Source organism: Zea mays, chromosome 5 (genome assembly GCF_902167145.1).
Source record: "Zea mays cultivar B73 chromosome 5, Zm-B73-REFERENCE-NAM-5.0, whole genome shotgun sequence".
NCBI classification, from domain to species: domain Eukaryota; kingdom Viridiplantae; phylum Streptophyta; class Magnoliopsida; order Poales; family Poaceae; genus Zea; species Zea mays.
Genome location: NC_050100.1, coordinates 10,697,047 through 10,710,351, shown reverse-complemented (window position 1 = coordinate 10,710,351; position 13,305 = coordinate 10,697,047). Strand labels below are relative to the sequence as shown.

The following is a 13,305-nucleotide window of genomic DNA, read 5'->3' as shown; positions in this document are numbered from 1 at the left end:
AGATCAAGTCTAGCAATCAAACGACAAAGCTCAGTTCTAGCCACTTGAGGATCATATTCCCAGTTTCTAAAAGACCCATCAGGGTTCAAAGCAAGTCTAGTTTGAACCATAGCAGCATGATCAGACTTCTTTTTACATGATTTCTGGTGCCTAAGCAAATGTCCAGTGCCAGCATTAGAATTAGCACTCAACCTAGCTTTGCAAAATTTGCAAATACCTGCAATGCGCACCTTCTTACCATTACGGTTTTCTGTGACTTCAGTGAAGTCATCCCAAACAGCAGATCGACGTTTACCAGTGCTAGAAGAAGTCAATGAATCAAGTTCATTAGAGCCAGCAGCATCACTTACCGGCCCGGGATTAGGAGTGCTATCAACACCGAACAAAGCAGCAGCAGCATCTCCCATGTCATCGACGTCATCGGGAAGCTGCCCTAGCTCAACGAGCTCCTCGTTGATGGTTCTAGGGTACCGACCGTTGTCGTCGTCGTCATCCATAACCGCCTTCTATCTCGGCACCGTACCTCGACGACAGTGGCGGCACTAGCACGACTACGTAGTCGGCCGGCGACCTACCAAAGTCCACAAGCAAGCAGTGAATGTTAGGGTTAGGGATTGGAATGGCCGACTGCCGACTGGTGAGGTAGTGAGGAAGAGTGACATACCTGCCAAGCCGGAGCCCGGAGCCGGAGACGAGGGTAAAGTGCACGACGACGGACGACACAAGAGGGAGAGCCGGAGAAGAGGAGATTAGGGTTAGGGTTAGGGATTGGGATGGCCGACTGGAGACAGAGAGAGCCGGAGAGGGACTTATCTGCCAAGCTGCAGCCCGGAGCCGGAGACGATGACTCGGGACGGCGGGAGGGAGAGCCGGAGTCCGGAGAGCGGAGATTAGGGATTTAGGGTTAGGGATTTGGGATTTAGGGTTAGGGATTTCACCGATGCAGAGCCGGAGCCTGGAGAGCGGCGCCGCACGGAACGGATCCGGCAGAGACTACGGCGACGACCGACGGTGAGGCGGTGAGCAGCAGGCGGAGCGAGCAGCGACGGAGAGGTCGAGGGCGAGAGGCGACTGGCGAGCGAGTGAGACAGCGGAGAGACCGAGAGGCGAGAGAGTGAGACTGTGAGAGACGGAGCGGAGAGTGGGCCAGTGGGGCCAGCCGCGCAGCCGCGAGTGGCTTATGCCCCGCTCGGCCGCTCCGCTGCCGCTGGCCGCTCCCGTGACCGGGCCGGTCCGTGCCTGCCGCTTTTAGGCGGGCCGGGCCGTGCCGCCCGGCGGGCTTAGCCGGTAGCCCAGACACGGCCTGGTGGAATGGTCCGGGCCGGCCCGGGCACGCATCCAGCCGTGCCGGGCCGTGCCTGGGCCGGGCCACGTGCCGGGCTACCGGGCTCTGGGCTGCATGCTCATCTATACCCGTGGTACCGCGTGGCCGTCGCCGCCGCAACACGCCGGCATGAGAGGCCCATGTGCATGTGCCGCCAACCCGTGCACGTCCGCGGCAGGGGCGAGGGGTGGAGTTGGACGGGAACGGGGCTCGGCGGTGGAAAGGGCGACGGCTGACGGGTCGGGGGAGCATGCGCGTGGATATGGGTGAGGGAGAGAGGAGGACGGTGTCAGGATTGCTCGGTCAGCTGGTGTGTGTGTGTGTGATCACTGATCAGCCAGCCGCTGCAGGTTGGTCAGCTGCTGGTAGGTTTTGTCGGCGTGCGAGTTGGACTCACGCTCACTCGCTGACAGGCACCGGCCTAGCACCCTAGGCAACAAGAGCCTGGTGCAACGTGTCCCCGCTAACACGAGCTACTCCCATTCCCATCGCAGCATGTAGTGCACGAGAATAGCACGCAAGGAACTGAGGATCCGCCACGTCTACAAACGGAATGGCACGAACAAGTACCACATGTTTATCTATACCTCGGCTAAAATAATAAAGTGCAGGCCGATCTCTTCGATACAAAATCACAAATTATTGGGACAGTCTGCTGCATTGTAGCTGTAATAGTAGTATACTACTTTTTTTTGTTGTGTGTCTGGGCTTACACAGCTCAAGTTCCGATGCTGATTACTTATTTAACTGCGTACTACGTACTACCCCATCCGTTTCTTTTTATTTGATTACTCTTCCTATTAATCTGTACTCGATCCGAAGTGCATAAAATAGGCTGCGCAGGAAGCACCGACCCACCCTTTTCTGTCCACGAGAGCATTGAGGGGGGAGCTCTACCATCTTATTCCTCATTAGGCAAGGTTCCAATTCCAAATCAGGTCCCGTAGTACCCATTCTAGTGTAATACTATGCTAATGTAATCAGCCTGGTAAACGTCGTAGTACTGCTACAGATAAAGTCTATGGCGCGTCTTCAGATAGCGAGGGGGGGTCCCCACTCCAATTAACGATATGGAATACTCCAATGAGAAAAAGTCAAAATTAAATAGGACCGCAAGGAAAAGGTTAATAAAAAACGCAGGGTACGGAGGGGTAATATTATTATTTGGACATTACTCGTTTTCTGTACCTGAATAAATCCATCCTTAGGATTGACTTAAGTTAATTTTTTTAGTATAGAAGCACTTCTTGGCACCTTCGTCCTAGGAAGAGCGTCATTCTAGATTTACACTAAGTTAAATTTCTTATATCTGACTCGATTTATAAAAAAATATAATCAATATCTATATCTCTAAATAGATTAATTATAAAAATTCTATTTTATAATTCATCTAATGATATTTACCACATCTTATAAATATTGATATTATTGAAACATATTTGATGACAGCTAAGACCCTGTTTAGATCTTTGCGGCTAAGGGCCTGTTTGTTTACCCCTCAGATTATATAATCTGGATTAAATAATCCTAAGAGGCAAACAAACAGTCCAACTTATTTGCCGAGATTATATAATCTAACCCCTTGGATTATGATAATGCATAAGCAAGTGAGGAGGTGCTTATTTCAGATTATTTTTTTCCCACTTCCCCACTACCCTTTCAAGTTTCCTAGAAATTACCCATCATTGCCATTATAACCCACCATTGGCATTCTTGTCTTCCTCGTACAAAAGAATTCTATTAACAACTCAAATAATTTGGGTAAACAAACAGGACTACTCAGATTATATAATCCAGATTATATAATTTAGATTATATAATCCTTCAAAAATAATCCAGATTATATAATCCATGGGGGTAAACAAACAGGCCCTAATTGTTTCCAAGTGACAAATAATTAGTTAGCAACAATTAGTCATGATATATTTAGAGTCTTGGTTAATAATTTTTTTTTACTTACACGATCTATTAGCACCTATTAGCAAGGTCAAATAACTAATGTGTAAACAGTTTACCAGCTCTACGGTTAATAATTAGCCAATTTATTAGCCAGATTGTTTGAAGGCCAATGTACTAAAATTAGCCGGCAAACTATTTGCCACCCGAGTCCAAATAGGTTGCAGGTCTATTTGTTGTTATTATGTAACGTTAACAAGTGAGAGAATACACATTAATTAGCCGCAATAGATCCCACGTGTTGTGTAGAGATAAGCAGCGCAGGAATTTTTTCGTTCGACGGGTGTCTCTATGATGCCATTACTGACGTCTAGTATGGCTAATTGTTCGAACAAATCATTAATAAATTCGGTCTGGTCCAAGTTTTGACAAAATAAGAAGCCAGACATTGTGCTAGCTTGTGCATGCATTGCAAGCTTAGAAACGGTGTTTTATTCCTGGAACCGAACATGCAGTAGATCATGAAAGATATGGTTCAGAAACATTGTACGGACCGGGACCGACTCTCTCCTGTCGAGCTCCCACGTACTCGTGCACACAACACAGCTGCTGCTCAAAGAGCCACATGCCTAGTAGACTAGTCTTAGTAGCTAGCTTAGAGAGAGAGAGAGAGGGAGGGAGAGGATCAGAGGAGGCGAGGGGAGGGAGGGAGAGGTCGAGAGGAGAAGAAGCAACCAAACCAAGAACAAGAGAAGGTAAGAAGGCGAGTTAGGCTACCGGAGAGGAGGAGAGCCGGCGCACCATGGATCAACAGCAGCACCAGGAGCGGCCGTGGGAGGTGTACCGGGAGTGCATGCGCAACCACGCGGCGAAGCTCGGGACATACGCCTCCGACGGATGCTGCGAGTACACCCCCGACGACGGCCAGCCCGCAGCGATGCTCTGCGCCGCCTGCGGCTGCCACCGCAACTTCCACCGGAAGGCGTTCCTCGCCGACGCTGCGGCGGGAGCGCACGGCGGCGCGCACGGGGCAATGCTGCCCTCTCCCGGCGCGTCCCCGGGCTACGGCATGCACCACATGGCGATTGCTGCGGCCGGCATGGGCGGTGACGCCGGCGCGCACGGCTCCGGGTCCGGGGGCAGGCGCCGGACGCGGACCAAGTTCACGGACGAGCAGAAGGAGCGCATGGCGCGGTTGGCGGAGCGGCTCGGCTGGCGGATGCCCAAGCGGGAGCCCGGCCGCGCGCTGGGGGACGACGAGGTGGGCCGCTTCTGCCGGGAGATCGGGGTCACCAGGCAGGTCTTCAAGGTATGGATGCACAACCACAAGTCCGGTGGTGGCGGCAGCCAGGGCGAGGGCGCCAGCGCTGGCGCTGCCGGAGCCGCTCAGACGACGTCGTCGTCCACGACGCGTGGCGGCGGCGGCGGCGGCGTTGTTGGAGGAGGCGGGAGCATGTCCACGGCGATGATGGGCGCCGACGTCGAGGACGACGAGGAGGTGAGGGGCAGCGAGATGTGCATGTAGGCTGTAGCCGCGCCCCGCGTTACGTACGTGGCATGCGCGGCGGCAATGGCACGGCACGGCATTGCCTCGCCCTTGGCTGCGATCGAGGATTAACATCTCCTTTTGCTGCTAATTCCTTTGGGTCCTTTTGCTTCGATGTGTTGATGATTGATTGTTTATGATGAGATATTCATTGTTATCACGGCTATGCTAATTAATGCTGTGTCAGTGTCACTGTGATCATTCAGCCACTGTTCGTGATCTCTTGCCTTCTTGCTAATTACTATCGCCATGAAATTTAAGTTCGGTGACAAACTTGAACTGGGTGCTCTAACGAACTCACTAGTCAGTAGTCACTCCAAAATCACCGTTCAGTACATGCATACAACGACTGCTTGGAGGTTTACATGAACTCACCTTAGAATGGGATTAATTGCTTGGAGGTTTAATAGATCGCAATGATTTGTATAATAAATATTATTATAGGTTACATTTATTTTTAAAAATTACTCCATTCGTCGCAAATATAATTCGTTTTAGACTAAATATATATTCATTTAATAATTTATGAATGTAGTTAGTATGTATATATATATTCTTTATCATTTATTCGAACGTGGACGAAAAAATAAGAGCTAAGAAACTATATTTTAGAACAAAAGGAGTATATTTTATACATAAAAGTCAACGTGCCCCAACAAGAAGACAGAAACATGTAGCGTGGGCCGTGGGAACAACAGGTGTGGTGAGGACGCCATATACTAACTGAACTAATCATACTTAGCATATTTACATCAATACAAGCATGTATACAGTTTTTAGGAAAAATAAATAGAAGGAGATTTAATTTTCTCAACAATAGCGGATGGTCTCCGTCCGGTAAATTTGGCGAAGGTCCTTGTCTCCGCTATATCTGCTTCCACACTTTCAGCGCTGCACGACACTTGGCGACATGAACCAAAGCAGCACAATGCCGATGACCAGTAAAAAAAACAAAGAATAAAAAGAGAATGGGATCTTCTGTGGGGATAGAGAGGAGAATGGACTGTGGATTTGTTTGGTATTCGTAGTTCTAAAAAATATTTATTAATATATTTAGAAACAATTTGATATATGCGAATGAGACAATAATATGTTGAAAAATATTGTTCCAAACATTTCTGTTCATATGGTTGGGAAAATATAGAAGATGAGATATATGTGATGAAACTTAGAGAATGTTCCTGGAGATGGTAAATATATAGATAACACAATCTTTTAGAGTGCGCTGTAAATAATGAAGAATATTTTTTAGAGGATAAAATTTAGAAGACCTTACTGGAGATAGCCTAGTTACACTTTAAGTACATAGACACAAACGACTGTATGATCTATGCAGTAACATGAACTAGGGTGTAGAAAATTACGGTGCCCTAAACGACTGGGGTCGTTTGGCCGCTACCTTCCTAGACAGGTTCATGCCTCGGCAGCCATCGGCCCATCGCACGCAACCTAGCGGACGCTTGGGGACTGTTGCTGGTGTTAGCTGTCTCCATCAACGTGCTCTATATCAATCTTATATATCCGTCCTTTACAATTTACTTTAAAAGATTTTATTCTCTATATCTTCTTCATGTTTAACAACATACTCTAAATCACGTCCTCTATACTCAAATAGCTATATTAGAGACATTTTTTATTTTTATTCTCTATATCTTCTTCATGTTCAACAACATACTCGCAAGTCACGGATGAGCGAGCCCACCTCGCAGTCAGGAATCAGGATCCGGCCGGGTCGAAATGGACGCGGATCCCTGCAGCTCCGATCCTTGGGACCCTCCACGTCCACGCGACAGCCGACAGGTACACACACGTACCCCAAGAGTCAACGTCCAGGCTAAAGATAACTGCGTCGCCGCAGGGAGAGAAAAAAAAAACTGCAGGCGTGCTTGACACATATATTGACACGAGGCCGTAGCAGCAGCAGCAGCCAGAGCCAGCAGCGATGCAGCGCTGCGAAAGCCGGCTCGTGCCACGGCCACGGACCTGCTGCCACTGATACCGCCGCGCTACCGCCTGGCTGCTACGCGCCATCGCCGCGCCAGCATGCACGATGGTGTCAGGAGTCACCGAGACAGGGTCACAGGAGGCGGTGCCACTAGTAAGCACGTACGGTACGGTACCTCCGGCGGCGCCGCCGTGCCGCGCGCCTCATGCTTCCGTCCGTTACACGATCCCCGGGCTCGTCCAGCGCGGTCGCGGTCGTGGCGGGCGTGTTTGGCTGTGGCGTGGCGTCCCGGCGGTCCGTCTCGGCTCCCCTTTGATTCCATTTTCGTCGCGTCCCGTCATGTTCCCATGCCGGGACACGCGCAGTGCGATCGGTACGGCGGATTCGCTCCCCCCGCGCTTGGCGCGACGTGCGCTCACGCCGGAACAGTGCTCCTGCTGCGTACCGCGGGAGCGGGACGGAGTATATAATAATAGTACAGAGTAATAAAAAGAGAGAGAGAGAGATCGGGTGTGGCTGCAACCGGGTGCAGTGGTGCGTACTACCGCGGCAAGTGTGCTTTCGGTTCCGCGTGGGCCGGCCGTGGCGTGGAACACAGGCTGCCGTGCGTGCCATCCTCGATTCTCACTGGCCTGGCCCGTTTGCCCACTACTGCCTGCCGGCTGATGCCCTCCTGCTCCTGCTCCGACGCGGTCGCCCTGCTGGCCGTCGGAGCAGCTGGAATGAACACCGCCGATCCCCGCCACAACATTTCGGAATGGGAGGTCCTGTGACGACGACCATCGTTTGCGTTTCGCATGATTTATTTATTTTTTTGCCCTGTAGAGTTTCGGCCCATGGATTTCGCGGCCAGGGAACGGATGGGGATCCTCTAGGGAATGTCTTGACTCTGGACGGCGGCGGCAAAGCTGAGGCCGATTCACCAACCGCGTGATTGGTTGCCGTGCAGTAGCAGCCTGGTCCAACTTAGCCAGCACTTGAGGATTCAGGCTCATTTGGTCAGGCTAAGATCATGCAATAGACTTTTGTTTGGTTATTTGTATTAGTGCATTCAGGCTAAATACAACTTTTGTTTGGTTGTCAGCATCAGATTAAAAATCCGATACAATAAATAAATAAATCTCTAAAATTTATATAGCAGGTGTAATCTAGTTTTGTTCGTAAAAATGCTAAGAACATAGATTTGAAATTGGCTTAGCGATGAATATTTCAAGTGAGATCTATGATAAAAAACAAAATAAAAGATGATCTAGAAATGCGTGCCCAAGCTTCAGGTGCATGCACACAACCTGCATCCCTAGATACGCTAATCAAGCGCGTATCAGACCAGCCTGGCTGGCAAGCATTGCTTGCATGCGTAGAACCTGCTTGTTTCAGACACCTAACCAAACACGGCATGCTTTGAGACTCCGCGGCTACAAGTGTTGAGCAGCTACAGGGAACCAAACACATGGCAAGCCGCTAGGCGCCAGGGCCCACGGCCCAGGCAGGATAAGGTGCCACTTATCTTTACGTGAGTAGGGAAGGACGAGGGCCGGCGCTGAGATGAGATGCTGTTATAGCTTCACTTCATTATCTGCACTGGATAACTAGAAATAGTGATTATGTTCAACCACACGCAAATATTGGATTCCATGATTAGGGAGTGTTTGTTTGGGATTATAATCCGCCTAATCTAGACGGATTATAATCCCAAACAAACACCCTCCTTAGTATTTGAATTCAGTGGGTCGTGCATGCCTAATTATATAGGGTAGTGTAAATCTCATATGTCACTTCAATCACCACTTCTAATCCACCGTTGATTCTTGATAGCGCAAGATATATGGTGAAATTGTTTTAGCTTATGTGGAGAGACTGATATTTGGCTAGGGCCTGTTGCGACTAACCTTTAACGTAGAGTTGGCGGATCTGAGGTTGGCTAGGTCGCACTTTTCGTCGACCCGTTTGGAAAAGTTAGTGGTGTGTAGCATGGTCAATTTAGATTTGATCAACAACTTACCTTGACAATACGCATCGATCAAACTGCAGGTAATTGGTCGATTTAGGTCCTGTTTGGTCCCTAAATTGCCAAACAAACGGCGGGACTAAAACATGGACTAAATTGTTTTAGTCTCTAGTCCCTCAAGGGGCAAATAAAAGGGACTAAACCATGCAAATTTCACTTTTTACTTCAGTTGCACTAATAGCGTGAGAATGCTATGGGTATTTTAGTCCTCTTATGATTCATTTATTGTGTTTTGAATAGTTTTATTCTCTGGAACCAAACATAGTAAGGAACTAAACTTTAGTCCATGGGCTAAAGGAACCAAATGGGGCCTTATTAGTTTGGAGGATAAATTGATAGGCTGATAATAATTTACTGCTTCAAAATTAGACTAGCACAATGGATAGCCAGTAGTAAACTAGATAGCCAAGTTCAATGACTAAAAGTAGAGGGACTAAAGGAGCCCAACCAAAGTATGGATAAATCAGAACCATATTATTTAAGTGCAATTCCCTATGTGTCAATATGAACGATCAAATTTTCTTTTATTCCACTAAGGGGCTGCCTCTAAAACTAATAGTTATTAGTTAAAATTGGGTGAGAGGGTTAGAGGAGCCCGCTAATGATCAAGTAATTGTTGACTATACCTAACTTATTAGCTGACTAGCAATTACCTCTAAAGGTTCGGAAGATAGCCTAAAAAAATCGAGAGACTTCCAAGTCTGCTCCAAACTATTATGCCCCCCTCAGTATACTATTCGGTTCCATTTCATTTTAACAGCTCGCTCGCGTTGTCACGTGTTTAATAAGAGGGGGAAATAGCCATACATTGGTCGTCATCACCAATATCCAATGCATTTATGATAATTTTCACTAAAATTTAAAGATGTAAACGAAAAGGTTTATTTTTAGGGCATGACTCTGACGTGGAGCTCTCGCTTATTGTTCAGTTGATACTAATTGGTACCAATAATTAGCCATTTGTTGCATTGAAATCTGCAATAAATTATAGTCAATTTCGATACAGTTTTTTTTCATCCCGAATGTGATATTTGAAATCTAAAGGTTTAATTTTAATCCAAACCAATATGTTTTATGCATGCGAACTTGTTTGTACCTTTATGTGTATATACCTGTGGCCGTGCAGCAAATCCACAGATTCTTGTTGTAAAGACGGGTTCAACCAGTTGGTGGGTTGGGCTGGGAAAATAACAATACGTACATAGCGACATGGATGGAAGAAAGAAGAGAGTCAATTTGATGACACGGTTAGAAAGAGAACAACAAGTGGCGAACTTTCAAGACCAGGCATTGGAATACCATATGGGTAGCAGCAGCACCAACCTCAGAAGCGGTGGAAGACATTTAACAATTACATGCATAGGTTATCCCGAAACGTTGTTTACAAAAACTGATTAAGATCTGGGACGTGACAGTGACACCACCGGGGTCGAACAGAAAGGCATGCCAAGGACGCGCCGCGGCGACATCGATCGGGGGCATCGCGGCTGCAACCCATTCTACTACTACCTGTGTACACCACACCGACACAGCGCGGGAGGGAAAAAAATTTGGTACAGCACTGAGCCTCTCACAAAAAGGTGGATGGACCCCACCTGCAGATCCACCAGATAACATTTTTGTTGGTGGATGTTATCTGGTGGATCTGCAGGTGGGGTCCATCCACCTTTTTGTGAGAGGCTGCAAACCACTCTGGTTTGCAGCAGTGCTGCACCAAATTTTTTTCCCGCGGGAGCATGGTGGCGGCGACGCGACTGTTTGTGCCGCAATGCGGGATGTCTGCTAGCTAGTTGCCTCCGCACGAACCAGCGCACACGCCCACCTCCACCTGCAACGGAAAGACGACGTTGCTGGGTTCGTGGTCTGGGGTCCTGGCGTGGCACGCACTAAGGCTAGCTCGTCGCGAGCTGTAAAGCTTGCTCGATCTTGTTGATGCACAGATATGAAGCTCAGTCGCCATGCTACATGGGCGCGTGTGATCATGGCAACGAGCACTACGTGGCAGATTAGTGTTGACTTGATCAGCGGACACCATTGTTCTGCAGCCGTCACTGCCTGTTCTGTGTACACACACATCACGGCGACCCTCCTCGGCGCGACGCTGCTGCTGCTCGCCTCCCCCGCCGTCGTCGTGCGCGCGCAGCAACGAGGGGGCAACCCGTGCCCGACGAGCGCGGTGGCGGACCTCAAGGTGTGCGCGGACGTGCTGGTCCTGCTCAAGCTCAGGATCAACGTGCCGCAGGGCAAAGAGAGGAGACCCTGAGAAGGAGAAACATGGAGCTAGATTCCTATTCTTGCGAAAACTGCCTTTGGCAAAGAGAGGAGATCCTTTATCATCTTTTCCTCAGATGCAACTTCGCGAAAGCCTGCTGGAACTCAATTGGCATTACCCCGCCCAGAATTTCTAACCCTGAAGAGGCATCAGTGAACCTCAAACACCAGCTCAACGTTCCCTTCTCTATGGAGATCATTATTCTTATGACTTGGAGCATCTGGAAAAGCCGAAACGAGTGGCTGTTTTCAAACAAAGATCCCTCCGTGCTCCGCTGTACTCAGGAATTTAGTAGAGAATTGCGACTAATCATTCACAGAGCACGGGGAGAATTCGACACCTCAATCCTGAATTGGCTAAGTTTGTGGCAAGCATAGAAATAGCTCTTCCTTTCTCTTTCTTTTTCTCTTCTTTTTATTGATTGTAAAAGAACCAGTGCCTTTTCTAATAAAATGCGCAGTAGGGGTTACCCCCTCCTGATCCTTAAAAAAAAAAAAAACGTGCCGCAGGGCCAGCAGTGCTGCCCGCTGCTGGGCGGCCTCGTGGACCTCGACCTGCATGGCCGCCTGCCTGTGCGCCGCCATCAGGCTCGCCGCGCTCGGCGTCCCCGTCAACCTGCCGCTCGACGTGCCCCTCGTGCTCAACTACTGCGGCCGGAACGCGTCCGCCGTGCCGGGCTCCAACTGTCCCTTCTGATTTCTGAGTGCCCATGCATGCTTCATGTTGTTATATGATGATAAATAAGAGCCTGTCTAATGACCTTTACTGGACATATCCACAGATATAGGTAAAAGATTCCGCAAAAAACGTAAATTGCACATGCGCATACAAGTCTAACTATCTGATAGTCACGCATATAAGGCTACCGATCGTACCTAGGGGTGGTAATGGGCTATAAACTTTACACTGCAAATTTTAAGGGTCGAATCGGATTAGGATCGGGCATTATTCTTATTCATTTTTGAACTAATATTATTTGAGGGTTTTAACTTTTTGTGAAGAAGCATTTGGATCGTGATCCATTACCACCCTTAATCGTACCCACAACCAAACACACGAAAGAAAGCAACAGATAGTCGGTGGCTCGGGAAGAGGTTTCATTTAATATTTTTTCGGCGGTAGATGTTTCAGTAGGGAAAAGCTATACCGCATACTGTTCAATGGTGACACTCCTTGTAGGAGAGAGTATTACTATTAATTAATTAATTAATTATACTAGCTTAGAGCAGGACTGCTGCTTCCTCAATCCACGGCATCAGAATAATGAACCGGCGGTAGACTCATCAGTAGTCAGTTCCTTCCCAGTGGATGTTAAACTTACTTGTAGATTAGCGTGTCATGATAGTCCGATTAAACCCTTTAATTTGACGGCTTCTCCTAATTAGCATAGGGATATATCAGTGGCTATGCCCATCGGATACACTCGCAGGCTAGGCATCCTCCTCTGGCCCGTTAACAGATGACTCCTTATATATAGAAGGGACGGAGACGGTTATTTATATTTATTTTCCATCATATATAGCATTGATGAAAAAAGCTTTATATCCAACCGTGCCACCGTATATCTGTACATGAGGAAAGAAATCAACATCGTACCCACTGTCCACTGATTCCACGAGTGCTCTATAAATCATGTGATCTGATGGATCCTTGGACCTTGTGCCCCCACCACCCGGATCAGAGGCGAGGATGATCCAGCTGGGACGTCGTCGCCGGCCCCATGAGCCACACGACGCGCACCTTGCTTGCGTCCGCATTCAGGAGACGCTAGCTATAGCTAGACATCGCCGTCGCCGTCGTCGACACCGACCATCCATCCAATCCCACTTCCCTCCGCCCCCATTGAAGCCGAAAAGGCCGCCGCCGCGCACGCGACGCGAGCAGCTGCTGCCCGATCGAGCTCCCTCCTTCCCCGCGCCGCGACGACGCCATGAAATAACGAAACGGCAAGCGACCTGTCGTCGACTGAGCTGTCTGTCGTCGATCGGGTCCCTGCTTGCCCGTTACTGAACCGTTCGCGCGGTCACATCGGCCACCAACAACGCGATGTGGGCTCGGCAGCTAGGATTGACGCATCGACCACCCCGGGAATCTTCTTCGCGCGTCACCCAGCAGCACGCCACGCCACGCCGCGCTTGCACTGCACACCCCCATGGGCCATGGCCCCATCGGTGCGCGCGCGCTCGCGGCGACGGCGCGCGCGTACGTCGTCTCGGTGGTGGTGGTGCAGCGCGGTCTGGCGCTTTCAGTGCGCGCGTAGGTTGCTTGTGACCAAATTAATTACTAAGCCCGTCGTCCTCGATCGGCCGGGCAC

The 13,305-nt window shown here is 49.1% G+C and overlaps 1 protein-coding gene and 1 pseudogene across 1 annotated transcript; both read left to right on the top strand.

The window, feature by feature from the left end:
- Nucleotides 1–3,897: 3,897 nt before the first annotated feature.
- LOC100285332 (ZF-HD protein dimerisation region containing protein) lies at nucleotides 3,898–4,958 on the top strand. The gene has a single exon (NM_001158224.2). The coding sequence runs from the start codon at nucleotides 4,023–4,025 to the stop codon at nucleotides 4,743–4,745; it is 723 nt and encodes a 240-aa protein (NP_001151696.2). The 5' UTR covers nucleotides 3,898–4,022; the 3' UTR covers nucleotides 4,746–4,958.
- A 1,858-nt stretch (nucleotides 4,959–6,816) lies between these two features.
- Nucleotides 6,817–12,419, top strand: LOC103627996 (uncharacterized; annotated as a pseudogene).
- Nucleotides 12,420–13,305: the final 886 nt, after the last annotated feature.

What these genes read in the sequence shown, in the direction of transcription:
- LOC100285332 (NM_001158224.2), top strand. Translation starts at nt 4,023, where the DNA reads ATGGATCAACAGCAGCACCAGGAGCGGCCGTGGGAGGTGTACCGGGAG.